We start from the raw sequence: 15923 nt of genomic DNA, 5'->3' as shown, positions 1-15923 counted from the left end.
CTTAAGCGCTGATGTAAAATATGCATGTTAAGACATTCGCTTGTTTTGGGACAGGAGGGAAGAGGAGCTCATGGAGAATCTCATTCTGTTCCAAGACAGAATGGTGCGTGTGGGATGCTTTCAGCTGCGAGTACATCTCAAGCGGCAAGCGCGTGTGGTGTGGCAGAGAACTGGCTTGGCCTTCTGCACTGAGCTTTGCTTTAAATTGGCCCCTCTGGGAAATCTGGTTGTCAGACGCTGCCGCAAAAACTTGAAACTCTGCTACAGTTTCCCATTATTGTGATTCAGCTGCTTTGCTTGGCTTCTGTTTCAGCTGCATCTGGTTGCCTCCTCCTTCCAGCACTCAAAAACTGGCTCCTTTCCCAGTCATCCTTGCAGGTCCTCTGCTTGCTCTTTGCTTTTAAGCAATTCTTGGGTAAGAGAGAATGATGTGAACGGTGATATTTTGCACTTCCCACCGCGCTTCCCAGCACAGTGACTACTGAGAGCTACAGTATCTAGCAAATACACAAGGTGTCAGAACCACAAAAAGTACCATAAATGAAAACAACCTCATCCATGAACATAATGGATAGATCAGGAGTTGAAAGGGCAAAATAGTGAAATGGATTCTATCTATAAGGAACAGGTATGCTAACTGTTTTGTGGAATTTAAGCATACATAAATTGTTCAATGTCCCCTTTTTCATTTTTTAAAAAATATTTTTTATTGAGTTTTCCATATTTAATTACGTCTCATTACACAAATCTATAACATAAAGCATTGCTCAGGCAGAGCATCAACTTCCTTCCCTCCCTCTTTCTGACTTCCAAACATCTTTTACTAAATTCTCGCATTTCTATAATCACCTTTTTACCTTAAATCTTCTTCTTTTTTATGAAAATTACCTCCTTATATGTAAAGCGCTTCCTTATTTTCACATTACAAAGCATTTCAATTCAAACCTACAAACGTTTTCAAATGTTTACAGTTTTCTTTCTCTTTGACAACTGGTGGGAGGGCGTTCCACAGGGCGGGTGCCACTACCAAGAAGGCCCTCTGCCTGCTTCCCTGTAACTTGGCTTCTCACAGTGAGGGAACTGCCAGAAGGCCCTCAGTGCTGGAGCTCAGTGTCCAGGCAGAATGATGGGGGTGGAGACGCTCCTTCAGGTATACTGGACTGAGGCCATTTCAGGCTTTAAAGGTCAGCACCAACACTTTTAATTGTGCTTGGAAACGTACAACCACAGCTTTCCTCTTGAGTCAAAGAGCTGTGTCTCATCATACCTACTGGCAGGTCAAACAGTTACTGAGGATCCAGCAAGAACACAGAACATCATTTCAAATTACAAAAAAATAAAATTTGCTGTCTGGACTGGGTTTTCTTGTGGATTTAGCCTAGAGACATACGGTAGTAGTTGTTTTTAAAGAGAGTTGGAAATGGTTTGAGGGATGTTTCCTTTTCTTTGGAACACACCAATATTTTTGGGGTCACAGTATCATCTCTGGTCAAGCAGGTACTGCAGGTCTTGGAAAAGACAACAGAACCATGCAGCCCCTGTTTATTAGAGGGAAACATAGGATGAGTGTAGACTTCCTCATCAACAACCATCTCCCTTTCAAACCACCTTCAACTCTGTGTGACAACTATCCATTCTGAGCCTGTCATTCATAGGATTCCTAAGAGTTCCTTTCCTATGAGCCCCATGAATTAATTTGAATGGCAGGAGTCTCTTAATGTGCACAGCCCATTGGATGGATGTCACTGTTTACTCCACTGAGATGAATACAGAAGCCTTTGCAAACAGAGGAGCTCAGTGTATGTAAACAAATCTGCACCCATCACAAGCAGAAAATGGATTACAATAACCTCCCCCAAACACATCTCCACAGCCACTAGTGCTGGAAACTTGTTTTGTGTGTGTGTCCGCTTTCTTAAATGAGAGCTGCAGTTCTGAGGAAACTAAATTTCACTGTCCAGTGCCATCCCAAAATGCTCTATATAGCACTTTTTAAATGTATTTTTGGTCAAAAGGCAGCGTTCAATGCAGTGCACCATACTGACCCTCAGGCTTATTACATTCCCCCTGTTTCAATGTTATTCATCTCATTTTCCTGATTTTGTTATTTTTAATGCCCAAGAATCATGGCAACAGCACAAGCAGATCCTTGGCAATTCATTAATTTGCCTTTGGCCGCTCATAATTGACTGAATTTGGAAGGTTTATTGCTCAGCATTGGGCTAGGAATAAAGAGTTGTCAAAAGAGCATAGAGTAATTACAGCGGAAGAAGGAAAGGCAGCTGTGGGAGACAAATTTCTTTTTGATTGTGTTAGCAAATTTGGGAACCTAATTTAAAGCTACATGATCATTAGCCTAGAAGCACAATGACGGGAAGGAAAACCATGCCACATGGGGCCTGGAAATTGATCTGCCTGGTTTTCTGTCTCAGTATTATACAGTATCTTTGGTTTAGACCGATTTCTAGTGATACCTTACTAAAGGTGGCCACGCCAAGGAATCTTTGGGATCTCTCAGTTATCTGTACAATTATGAGGATTTTCTAGGGCTTAAAACAGAACTCAGATTCCACAATGTACTATTCTCATTTTGTAATCTGCATGATAGTAAGAAGGCCAGAATACACCATCACTACCTTCAGCCATAAATATGAAGCTGTAACAAGTTCACTATTGAGCATGTACAAAGTATCCTTCTGAGCAAACCCAGGCATATGTTCAAAGACAGCTTCTATGTGCAAAGTGCCATAACTTTTTCTTCATAACTAAGTAAGAGTGAAAGCATTCGTGCACACACACGTGAACACACACACACACACACACACAAATATCTTTGTACATAGCTAAGGTTTCAGGCTGATTAATAAGATTTTGGACTCTGAGCTCCTGGAACTACCAAGATGGCCCCATGATTTATGTTACAATATTCACCACGTAAAATACAGTGGTACCTCGGGTTAAGTACTTAATTCGTTCCGGAGGTCCGTACTTAACCTGAAACTGTTCTTAACCTGAAGCACCACTTTAGCTAATGGGGCCTCCTGCTGCCGCTGTGCCACCACCACGCGATTTCTGTTCTCATCCTGAAGCAAAGTTCTTAACCCGAGATACTATTTCTGGGTTAGTGGAGTCTGTAACCTGAAGTGTATGTAACCTGAAGTGTATGCAACCTGAGGTACCACTGTATATTATTATTATTATTATTATTATTATTATTATTATTATTATTATTATTATTAAATTGATTACCCACCCTTCAACCTAAGGTCTCAGGACAGGTTACAACAATTAAAACACAATGTTAAAAGCAGTTTAAAACAACTTACAACCACAGAATAAGTTGGTTCTTTAAAAGAGGTGTGTTTGGTATTTACTGAAAGCTGTATAATGAGGATGCCAGATGCAGCTGTGTGGAGAGAGAGTTTCACAATTTGGAGCTGCCACAGAGAAGGCGCTCTTCTGGGCTGCCTTGACCCCAAGCTTCTGAGGGCAGGGGAACAACAAATAAGAACCCCTCTGCCACTATTAACACCTAAGAAGGTCTGTAGGAAGGGAGGCCGCCTTTCAGGTATTTGGGACCTGGGTAGATTAGGGCATTAAGCACTATTGTCAGCACCTTGAATTGGGCCCAGAAGCAAAGCAGCAACCAATTATTACTGTGTTTCTTTTCCCTGTATTCCCACTGTTTGTCATTCCACACACAAACCCCCCAAAAATGTGCGTGTCTACATGTAACACTTCATGGATCCGATGAAGTGAACTGCAGTCCACAAATGCTTGTGCCACAATAAATTTATTGGCCTTGAAGGTGCCACAAGGCTCTCTGGATACTGTTTAATATACACCTCTGATCCTGATCTTTGAAAACTCATAAAGAAGCCTAAAAAGATCTTTTTTTCACCTCTCAAACATGTGTGTATGTCTGTGTATGCACGCACATTTCTGCTCTTCACAAGATGGAAGATAAAAGGTGAGCTGTGGCTAAACTGATTTATCATGCCCTGCAGCTCAGGAAAGATGAAACTGCTCTGTGCAGAAGACTGTGAGTGGAATGTGGGGGTGGTGATTTAGCTATTATGCTCGCTTGCTGCTGCAACGGGTCTGGATTTTGCCAAGGGAAAACCCATCCATTGCAACAACTTGCTTTTCTATGCTGTCTGCAGATGGATTCTTTCTCCAGAAAGCTCACCAGATTGGCTGAGGTTCCCTGATTCTGCCTTAACAGCCTTCCCCCTTAAAAAAATAAATAAATCGCCTGACAGATGAAACAATGCTGTTCTCACTCGCCAGCCTTGGTGATTGAGAAGCCAAGATGCTGCACGTCATAAATGTGAATCATACGCCTTGCACATCACTTAAACAGATGCTGCTTGCAGAATAGAGATATAGATCACCGTCAAAGCTCTTGGCCTTTTCCTCTGCTTAGAATGGGCACAGGGGCGTTCTGTGGGTGGAGATTTTGCATGCATGCAATTCCGGAGGCAGGAATCCCCTGCCTGTGGATTCAAGGCTTCCTGCTGGATCGGATAGAGCAGCTTTATCCAACAGGCTGGGCTGGGCTAAAGAGCTGCGTGTAGGTCCAGGTGGTGCACGCATGCTCCCACATCCGCAGCCCCCCTCCCTCCCATTCTCCTCCCCGATCTCCTCCCCTTCTTTCTCCTCCCACCCCTGTCCGGAGCTTTCAGCGGGGAAAGGACCTCGCTCGCCTATCGATCAGGGCAAGGGAAGAAGAGGAGGAGGACGCTGAGCAATAAGGGCTCGAGCCATATCCCGGAGCAGTGAGCTACAGCTGCGGCTCCTGTGATTTCAGCACCAAGAGTGCTGGACAGCTCCCATTGCGGCGGGCGAGGCACCGCTGCCAGTTGGGTTCAGTCTAGGTCCGCCAAGAGAGGCACTGACACACAAAGCCTGCTGGAAAGAAGGGAGGGAAGCATTTTTGATCTTGCTGAAGCAGCCAGGGGATCCTCTCCTCTCTGGTTTTGCCGCAAACCTTTTTCCAAAGCCACGGTCAAAGCAGCAAAGAAGACCTAACACACGGGAGGATGCTTCTCAAGCTGTCTTTATTGATACCGGTGCTGGCACTGATTTTAGGCCAGGTACATGGATTCCCCAAGCCCGAGGGCACTAGAGGAGGTAGGTACTTTAAAAGGTATAGCACCTATTTTGAAAGGCATAGCCCCTGTTTTGAAACTTCCCAGTGTTGGGTAGATGGGTCATCTCTTCTGATCATTCATTCCCGCATAGCTGTGAGAACTGGGACACTTTATTTTATTTTATTTAGCCAAGTTGATCCAGTTTCCTCTAGTGACTATTGACATATTACATGCCATTCTGTTTTGAAATCACTGCCAAGGGTCATAGCTGAACAAGGTGGATAAGTGTGCCAAGGTAAAAAGCAAAATGGCATTTTTCTCTTCCACCCACCCACACCCACCCCAGATAATTGGAAGGAAATGAATGTGTGTTCTCTTTTTTATGCTAGATTTTCTTCATTCTGGAGTGTATTCTGAGACAGCCTGATCTGTAGTGCAGCAGTTTTCCACGTCTCTCTTTGTAGGGATTGCTCTGAATGTCATAAAATCTTTTAAGCTCTTGATTATTCCAATCCGATTAGATTACTGCTATTTTAGTCCAGCTCTTATGTGAGGTTTTTCTTTTTTATGCGTGCGTGTGTTGGTTTTCTGCTTGAGAAAATGTAGGAACAGTCCAGCGTGAAGGAGATATTCAAGGCTAATTTCCTAAACAAAGGCAGGAACCAGGCAAACTGTACCCTCCTTCCTTTCTGTGACGTACAATGTAATCCTATGCATATTTCCTCAGAAGTTCAGTGGGGCTTACCTCCTGAAAAGTATGCATAGGATTACAGATTTAGCTTCAGCATCTTCAATATTTATATTCCAGGACCTGATGTTTAAATACAGGCAGGGTATTAAGGGTAGATTGTTTAATACTATAACTTGTTTTTTGTTAGTGTGTGTGAGAGAGAGAGAGAGAGAGAGAGACTGCATCCCACAATTATATGTATATGTGTGTCTCTTTTCTAGATAAAGCTTTACACAACAGAGAATTAAGTGTAGAGAGACCACTAGAAGAACAGGTAGGTAAAACCAGTGTCTATTTATTTATTAAATGTCTATCCTGCCCTTCCACCCAAAGGAGCCCAGGATGGTGAACACCCAAATGATAAAACAAGAGAATGAAAAATTAAATAAAATAATAAAAATAAAAACTAATTTAAAGACATGTAAAATACAAATTCTCTTTGAAGTTGTTGCAGATAGCCCTGCTTTTAATTGTCAGGAGAGTCCCAACAGTTTGATGAGATGAATGGAAGAATGGTAGGCTATGTGAGCTGTTGTAAGACTAGCGGGGGGGGGGGTGAAGTCTCATGTTGCCATAAAGATTAATTATCCCAACTAACTTGTACAAATATACTTGGTTGTAAGCCCTCAGAGTTCAATGGCTCTTACACCCAAGCAAGTCATTGCAGCCTTATTTGTGGTGGGAGCTTTCAGCAGGTAAGAAATGTAACAGTGCGATCCTAACCACGTCTACTCAGAAGTAAGTTTTACTGAATCAAATGGGGCTTACTCTCAGCTAAGTGGGGTGAGGATGGCAGGCTAATTCATTGGAGGAATGAATCTGATAAAGTAGACTCTTGGTGTGCTAAAAGCTCATGACATAGTAACTGTGCTAGTCTTCTGAATGTGTCCTAGGATTCTTTAATGTTTTGCAGGATAGCTAGAGTTCAAGAAGAAAATCATTTAACTAAAACAAGAACATGTTTCCAGAGCTCACTTCTAGCCCAGCCAGTGTCTTCTGTCATGACAACTTACAAATTATTCAGTAGACACATATAGCAGGGAAATCCAATAGTGCGCCATTCTTCTTCACTTACCCTGAGCATTTGTCTCGTACAGGCCATATTTACTCAGAGGTAAGTCCCACTGTGATCAGCATGGTTTACTTAGATTCATTGATTCACAGAATTGCAGAGTTGGAAAGCACCCCTACGGTCATCTAGTCCTAAGCAACATGAAAAGCTCCAGAGCACCCTGAACACAATAATTTATATCTTGGCTTCACTCTGTATTGATTTCAGATGCTTGTAACCTCTGGATATGCAATGTCTTAACAGTATATAAGGGAGGTGGGGGATTCTTGCAAGAACTGTTACCTTCTAGCCTTCATAGCCTCTTTCAGCCATGTGAATTTAATGTCATGTTCCTTCTTTGAAGAGACATAAACGAGGTTATAAATAAAAGTATTTCTGAGCACGAGGTGCCTAATCTCCCACCAGGCTGATCAAGTGTAGCCCGTCTCCAAGGACTAGAGTTTCCTACCCAGATGGAATCAAAAGATCTTAAAGCCTGATGGCTTTCTTTTATTTATTACACACACAATTTATTTCATTTCTCTCCCTTCCAAGGAGCTCACGGTGGTGTACATGGTTCCCCCCCTCCCCATTTTATCCTCACAACAATCCTGATGTTAAGCTAAGAGACAGTGATTGACCGACCCAAGGTCACCCAGTGATCTTCATAGCTGTGAGGGGTCTAGATCCCCAGTCTCATATGCCTCAGTCCAACCACTCTGGCCACTACCCCACAATGGCTCCCTGTCTCTCATCCTCTCTGCTCCAGCTTGCATTCAAAGCACAGTCATACCTTGGTTTTCGAACAGCTTAGTTCTCAAACGTTTTGGCTCCTGAACGCCGCAAACCCAGAAGTGAGTGTTCTGGTTTGCGAACTATTTTTGGAAGCCGAATGTCTGATGGGGCTTCCGCAGCTTCCGATTGGCCACAGGAGCTTCCTGCAGCCAATCAGAAGCCATGCTTTGGTTTCTGAATGTTTTGGAAGTCAAACGGACTTCCGGAACAGATTCCGTTCAACTTCTGAGGTACGACTGCATCTTATAAAAGTCATAGTTCATTTTCAACCCTATTGGTGTATTACACCCAGAGGCTTTACAAACGGACAAGCTGTGTTCCTGACTAGCCCTACAAACCCCTCCCACAGGGCAAAACCTGGTCCGTGGTATACTAACCCCCCTTTGAACCAAACAGCAAGGTCATTTTAAGAGTGAAAGTATGCAGGATTTATGGAAGAGATTAAAGAGCCACATTTGGAGGCAGAGGAGCAGAACAGAAGAACAGATATATATTCTTGCAAGAGATCCTTGAATTTTCAGAAGTGGCCCCCTTTCTCTCCTTCTCATGCCCAGATATGTTTTACCCAAATGTCAAACCTGGTCATGATGCCTTCTCTTATCATTATCAAGGTTATTCCCACCTGTTCCCATCTAAACATACCCACTTTCCAGATTGCAGAATCCCCTCAAATTACCACACCTCTAGTAATAGTTTTATACTTATATCCCAGCCTCAAATGTGACCCTATCTCTAGTTCCTATACCCTCCTAAGTTCTGGTTTTTGTGTTTCCTCCTAAGTTCTTTGTGCCTTCTTATACCTTTCCACTGTACTTTTGTACTTAAACATTATGCAGGAATAACCCTGGTGACCTTTGATGTATGCCAGTGGCGGCTAGCCCTTTGGGGGGCAGATTGAGGGCCGCAGTGACCCACAGCCAAGCCTCCAAGGGCTGCATATCACACTAGGCATAGAGAGTGAAAGTGGGTGTGGCAAAACCTGCAGTTCTCAAGGCTGCCTTCCAAAAGGCTTTCCCACCGGCTGTTGCATACTGTTTTCATTCATTTTTATCACTCGATCTTCATCATTAAAATTAGCAACAAACAAACAAATCCCCAAACACGTTTTTTAAATAAAATTTTAAAAATGGACAAATTTGAGAGATGCCAAACAAACAAGAAAACCTTTGGTATCAAAACATCACCAGGGTGGGTGGTTGGTTTGGACTATTGTTGTTTAGTTGTTTAGTCATGTCCGACTCTTCGTGACCCCATGAACCAGAGCACGCCAGAAACACCTGTCTTCCACTGCCTCCCACAAAGCTACTCATGCTGATAGCTTTGAGAACACTGTCCAACCATCTCGTCGTCCCCTTCTCCTTGTGCCCTCCATCTTTCCCAACATCAGGGTCTTTTCCAGGGAGTCTTCTCTTCTCATGAGGTGGCCAAAGTATTGGAGCCTCAGCTTCAGGATCTGTCCTTCCAGTGAGCACTCAGGGCTGATTTCCTTCAGAATGGATAGGTTTGATCTTCTTGCAGTCCATGGGACTCTCAAGACTCTCCTCCAACACCATAATTCAAAAGCATCAATTCTTCGGCGATCAGCCTTCTTTATGGTCCAGCTCTGACTTCCATACATCACTACTGGGAAAACCATAGCTTTAACTATACGGACCTTTGTTGGCAAGGTGATGTCTCACAGCAGTCAATAAAAATATGCCATTTGACATGTGTTATTCCATGAGATTTACTCCCAGGAAAATGTGCAGAAGGTTGCAACTTGGAATGCCCCCCCTCCCACTCTGTCAATTTTCAAAAAAAGAGCAGCTTCCCACAAAAGAAAGGAAATTCTCCATGAAAAGAGCACAAATTGGCATTAAAGGGTCTAGCCCAGAATCTTTTCTTTAGGGAAGTGCTTCCATCACCTCCTGGGAAAAGGACAAAAGACGCTGTGGTGGGAAGTGGAAGGGCTGTGGCTCAATGGGAGAGTATCTGCTTTGCATGCAGAAGGTCTCAGGTTTGATTCCTGCCATCTCCAGGTAAGGCTGGGAATGTCCGCAGCCTGAGACCTTTGAGAGCCACTGCCAGGCAGTGCTACCATAAGCTAGATGGACTCAGCGCCAGGCAGTTTTGCACGTTCCAATAGGTTAAAAGAAATAGATTGGAGGAAGAGAGCTACACGCAATTCATTCCAGTGCAACAGAGACGGTGTGTTCATATACCCATAAACTATCTTTCTCCCCAAAACAGATTGCTGAGGCAGAGACGGATAAAATGAAAAAGCCAGCCTCTACAGGTAAATTTCGTGCTTCTTCCCCTTATTCATTGCACACTCATACTGCTGATTGTTCAGAGGTATGAGATGGTTTATTGGGCACCTGTGCTGTACGTCTTCCAGACAACAAGCCGGAATTCAGAAATTACTCATTTGCTGATGACCTGAACCTGCTCAAATTGGCAGCAGAAAAAGAGAGGAAGGAGAAGGAAAGGGAATCTATCCGAAGCTCCCTGTATGACCAACAGCTTGCCCTCGAGGATACAGATTCCACCAAGAGCCGGAGGCTGGTGGATGATTATGACTCCACTAAAAGCAGCCCAGACTATAAATATCAAGGTAATTCATTAGCCTTCATACACCAAGCTTGTGTTTTGAGTGTATATTGCATATAGGGCCTCTCTGGACGTCCATTTCATTCATGCTTCTTTGTGCTTGTGATGCTGTTGGGGCAGTCATATACAATACCATTTTCAATACTATTTGCACACAGCCCTCTGACTGAAAGTTGAGCATTTGGGGAGCAATCCAATGCTCAAGAAGGTGATGCAAAGCAAGCCAGTGTAAATGACGCCTGTGTGAAGTTACGCCAGATCCAAGCCCAGCTCAGCAGCAGGGCTTCTGCTCTGCCTAACCTGGCAGAAAGGAAACAAGCCTTTAAAAGAGTGTCTCACATTAGGTTGGGTTGCTGGATCACATGACCAAGCTGAAGAGGCTTAGGATCCAGCCTACGTCTCCCCTCTCTAAGCCTGCTTCCTTTGGGGGACTTAAACAGGCCTTGACCAGCTTTGCCTGTGTATCTTTCGCTAAACTGGAGCTGGGGACTTAATGCTGGCAGAGCTAGAGATTCCTTGCATTCTAAGCCAGCAAATCTTGCCATATTATGTATTGACCCCTTAGTGTTACCACTCTGCAATGGAACACTGTTCACTGCAGAGATGCAGCAGGCACCCTCACTTTCAACTTTTAGGTGCCACTTGAAGACTTTTTTATGCCAAGAGGACTTTGCAGCTGATTAATTTTTGTTTTTGATTAGCCAGTCATCTGAATGATTGTGTGTGTGTGTGTATGTGTGTGTTAAGAAAGAAAGAAAGAAAGAAAGAAAGAAAGAAAGAAAGAAAGAAAGAAAGAAAGAAAGAAAGTTTTATGTTTTAACATTGTGCACCACCCTGATATTTTATGATATGACAGGAAAAACATATTTTCATAAAGCAAATAAATAAATTGGGGTACTCAGCCCATGAAATTGCCCAGGGACACCTGACCTTACGACTGCGTAGACAGAGAGTCATTTGCAGGATGCCACGTATAATATGGTTTCATGTGGGAGAGAACATAAAAGACATAAACAATGCAAAGGACAGCACAGTATATCACACAGAAACAGCCTATGAGAAAACCCTAGAATCATATTGATGTGACCAAAGCAGTTCATCCATTTATGGTTTAGCCTTCTATCCTTTGGGACTGGTGTCATGGGGGGGGTGGCATGTCAGATCATCACTTGAAGTAAAATTGGGGGGGTTCAGTCCAAGCAAACTTTAAGAAGCCTTGGTCTTGGCTGTTGCAAATTCACACCTCAGAAGCCAGGCAAGTCTGCAAGCACAGTTTGATGCAGGAATAACATCCCAGTCATTGCCAGATCCCAGCCTGTCTTCATGGATGGCTTCTAAATGCAAAGTAATCTTCATATGCTAACGGAACTATAGATGGCACAAAACGGACCTCTTCCAGTGCATCATTATTCCATAAACACTCTCCTTGTCTTATTGCATACTGTGAATTTGCGATTATGTTTTGCCAATATATTAAGACAATGTTGACAACACAAAATATCATATACGATAAAAGCAATCTCAGTTCTCTGGATGCTTGTGTAGCTATTCAAATAACACCCATGCATAAGAGTAGAAAGTATCAGCAGGTATCAGAAAGGGTAGAAAGTATCAGCAGGGAGAACTCTAAGCTTTGTAAAGGTAAAGGGACCCCTGACCATTAGGTGCAGTCGTGGAGGACTCTGGGGTTGCGGCGCTCATCTCGCTTTACTGGCCAAGGGAGCCAGCGTACAGCTTCCGGGTCATGTGGCCAGCATGACTATGCCGCTTCTGGCGAACCAGAGCAGTGCACGGAAATGCCGTCTACCTTCCCTCCGGAGCGGTACCTATTTATCTACTTGCACTTTGATGTGCTTTCTAACTGCTAGGTTGGCAGGAGCAGGGACCAAGCAACGGGAGCTCACCCCGTCACGGGGATTCGAACCCCCGACCTTCTGATCAGCAAGCCCTAGGCTCGGTGATTTAACCCACAGTGCCACCCGTGTCCCACTAAGCTTTGTAGATGCACCCAAAAAACCCCGTAGAAAAAACACCCAAGAGGAAGGATGCTAAAAACAGCTCAATGGAGCATACTCAATAGCCTTAGAATGCTGGCTTGCTGTTGAAACAGAGAGGAACGTAAGACAGGGAGGAAGAAGTGGAACATCCCGAAGAGAAGTGCTCTTCATGGCAACATTTTATCATAGGCTTCTCTTGGGCACAGTTACCTCATTTATCTATGACGGTTGTCTATGGAGTTCCAGTTTATGTATACTGCTCCCTTCACATCCATAGAGCGGGCAACTGCTCAGTTTGCATAGTTTTGGAAAGCACAAATTGGGTAAATGTGAATTTAAATGTGAACTGAATCCAATTTCTTCCCCTTCCCAGCTGACTGCACATAGAATTAATTGAGTAACCCTACAGTTCTAATTATTTGAGAGACAATGAATCTCTTGATATCATTCATGCTTATATACTTTTCTGCCATGTCCCCTTAGACTTGTGTGGGTGTTTGTTTTGACAGCTAAAAAGCCCTTATTTCTTAAGACTTTTTTCAGTTGATGGATGGACTTCATCAAGCAGAAAGCACAAAGCCACGTTGATAGATAGCGGCATGAGATTTTCTGCACCCGCACCATTAATTTGACTGTGCCAGACCTGAGCATCTAGCAGTCCCCTGTATTTGCAAAGTTGACAAATGGTGGGGGTCAGAAGAGCGGTATTTCTCTCACCATCAGTCATTTTCTCATACCGGAAAGTATCTAGAATAGCATAGTCCAGTTTCACCTAATGTTTTTTACCCATGCAAAAGATAAACTCATCAAACGTAGTAGAGTAGAGCATCGCTTTGTCAACCTGTGATACTTTCAGATGATCCAGATGGACTCCACCAACTTGATGGTACGCCATTGACAGCTGAAGACATCGTTCAGAAGATTGCCATGAGGATATACGAGGAAAATGACAGGGGAGTCTTTGACAAGATCGTTTCCAAGCTTCTAAATCTGGGACTCGTAAGTTTCTGGGCACCAGTTCATTTATGCTATTATGCCTGGTTTTTTCCCCTTTCTTATTTTAGTCTTAGCTGCTATTTTTTAAAAAGCACTGAATGAATAGTTTGATCCTGAAACAAATGGATGTTCTTTTGAAGCAGAGCTTGGGCTCTGAGCACTGGTTTCAATTTGCATCAATCTCACCCTGCAGTTAAACCGGCTATTTGAAGCTTAGCCATGCAATGCAAGATGCCAAGTTCTTGAAAGGTTTTCTAATGGGCAAATAAGCCCAGAAGGAGAGGGGCCGGGAACACAAGAATGTGAGAAACAGTCCTTGTAAAGGTCCAATCCCCAACCAAGGCTGCAGATTACAGAGTGACTTGCAATATATATATATATATATATATATATATATATATATATATAAATAAAAGAATAATCTGCAGGGCAAATATTACTGGATATAAGGCATAGCACTATTGACTTCAATAAAACCAGGCTATTTAAACCAGCTGAGTTGAAGTCTAAATTGATTTGCTTTGCTTATCATTGCTGAAATATGTTGCCAAAGGACTTTATTCAGAGAGGTGGCAGGCTGGTTTTTTCACCTCCTGAAGCTCTGACTGTCCTTATGAATTCTTGTGGCAGATGTTCAGCATCGTCTTGAGCCAATGGTAGTGCTTCAAACTGCACAATAAAACCATCAGCCGCATCAAACTAGACACTATTGATTTCCAAGCGAAACCTGCAAATTCAATTTGAAATGGATGTTCCAGTCTCCCTAATTCATTCTTCAGATGTCCCTGCGTGAAACAACTTGCAGACCTGAAGGGAGATGGATAATTCGGCTCTACTCTCCTTGTCTTTCCCAGATCACAGAAAGCCAAGCCTACACACTGGAGGACGAGGTGGCTGAAGTCTTGCAGCAGCTCATTGCTAATGAAGCAAACGATCGTGAAAAGGCATCTGAAGATCTTGGAGACATTCCAGCCAGAGCAGAGAGTAATCCCAATGAAAAACAGGAGGAAAACATGGTAATGCCTATCAGTTTCATCCCACTTCCTGGAAAGCACAAATCGGCCCCCTCATTGATCTTTGCTTTGGGGGGACGTGACTTCTAGATAGAGCAAATTAAAGAGGTGTTATTATCATTGTCAATATATCAAGTATTTGTAGGAATCTAAAAACCTGCCCGTTTTGTCCCTCTAGTCCAGCCTTCTGCTTAATACAGTGGCCAGTCAATTGCCTCTGAGCACTCACAAGCTGTGCATGAAAGTGAGGGTGGGTCCCTGGAGTTTGTCCCCAGCTTTTGGAATTAAGAGGAACTTTAGGAACCTGCTAAGAAGAAGGAGGGATGCAGGTGGCGCTGTGGGTTAAACCACAGAGCCTAGGTCTTGCTGATCGGAAGGCCGGCAGTTCGAATCCCAGTGACGGGGTGAGCTCCCATTGCTCGGTCCCTGCTCCTGCCAACCTAGCAGTTCGAAAGCACATCAAAGTACAAGTAGATAAATAGGTAGCGCTCCGGCGGGAAGGTAAACGGGGTTTCCGTGCGCTGCTCTGGTTCGCCAGAAGCGGCTTAGTCATGCTGGCGACATGACCTGGAAGCTGTATGCCGGTTCCCTCAGCCAATAAAGCGAGATGAGCACCGCAACCCCAGGGTCACCTGCAACTGGACCTAATGGTCAGGGGTCCCTTTATCTTTACCTTTAAGGAGAAAGAAGCTGACAGCCAGATGGGCTTTCCTTCTTACTTGCAACCAGTCCAGAGGGTGGTCCTGTCAGCTTCCTCCTCCTTAGTAGTGCCCTGGTAAAACTCAGCAGGAAGGAGGAAGGAAGGATGGGGACAAAATTACAGTGGTGCCCCGCAAGACGAACGCCTCGCAAGACGGAAAACCCGCTAGACGAAAGGGTTTTCCGTTTTGGAGGCGCTTCGCAAGACGAATTTCCCTATGGGCTTGCTTCGCAAGACGACAGCCCATAGGGAAATCTCCGGGACAGTGGGGAAGCGCAGCTCGTCTTCCCCGCTGTCCTCGGACCTCCTCCGAAGCCTGGCGGCGGGGCGGGGACACCTCCTCCCGCCGCCGGGCTTCGGAAGGATGTCCCGATGCCGGGCGGCGAGGCGGGAACGCCTCCCCCCGCCGCCCGGCATCGGAACGATGTCCCGAAGCCGAGCGGCGGGGCGGGAAAGCCTCCCCCCGCCGCCCGGCTTCGGGGCGGGAAAGCCTCCCCCCGCCGCCCGGCTTCGGGGCATCGTCCCGATGCCGGGCGGCGGGGCAGGAACGCCTCCCCCCGCCGCCCGGCTTCGGGGCATCGTCCCGATGCCGGGCGGCGGGGTGAGAAAGCCTCCCCCCGCCGACTGGCATCGGAACGATGTCCCGAAGCCGGGCGGCGGGGCCGCGAAGCCTGGGCGCGCTGGCAACTCTCCGCAAGGAGCGCTCCCGCTGCTTGCGGAGAGGTCCGCGAAGCCTGTCCTGGACCTCTTCTGAAGGCAGGCGGGGGGCAAAAGTCTTTGTCCCCCCTGCTTGCCTTCCCAGGGGCTTTTAAATCGCCCGGACAGCGGAGAAGTCCTCCGCTGTCCTGGGCGATTTTAAAATGCCGCCCGCCAGAAGAGGTCGGGGGAAGGCGGTTTCCATAGGAACGCATTAATTGATTTTCAATGCATTCCTATGGAAAACCGTGCATCGCAAGACG

At 45.0% G+C, this 15923-nt stretch overlaps 1 protein-coding gene across 1 annotated transcript in view; it reads left to right on the top strand.

Moving 5' to 3' along the window:
• Positions 1 to 4510: 4510 nt before the first annotated feature.
• SCG3 (secretogranin III) overlaps positions 4511 to 15923 on the top strand; it is a 48357-nt gene continuing 36944 nt past the window's right edge. Inside the window, exons 1-6 of the mRNA XM_081839105.1 lie at positions 4511 to 5133; positions 6045 to 6097; positions 9899 to 9944; positions 10047 to 10262; positions 13112 to 13254; positions 14106 to 14267. Of these exons, the coding sequence (XP_081695231.1) occupies positions 5043 to 5133; positions 6045 to 6097; positions 9899 to 9944; positions 10047 to 10262; positions 13112 to 13254; positions 14106 to 14267 (711 nt within the window). The 5' untranslated portion in view covers positions 4511 to 5042. The remainder of the gene's footprint in view (positions 5134 to 6044; positions 6098 to 9898; positions 9945 to 10046; positions 10263 to 13111; positions 13255 to 14105; positions 14268 to 15923) is intronic.

The sequence above is a fragment of the Podarcis erhardii genome (assembly GCF_964252035.2).
Source record: "Podarcis erhardii genome assembly, chromosome: 14".
NCBI classification, from domain to species: Eukaryota; Metazoa; Chordata; class Lepidosauria; order Squamata; family Lacertidae; genus Podarcis; species Podarcis erhardii.
This window is presented reverse-complemented; position numbering and strand designations above follow the sequence as displayed.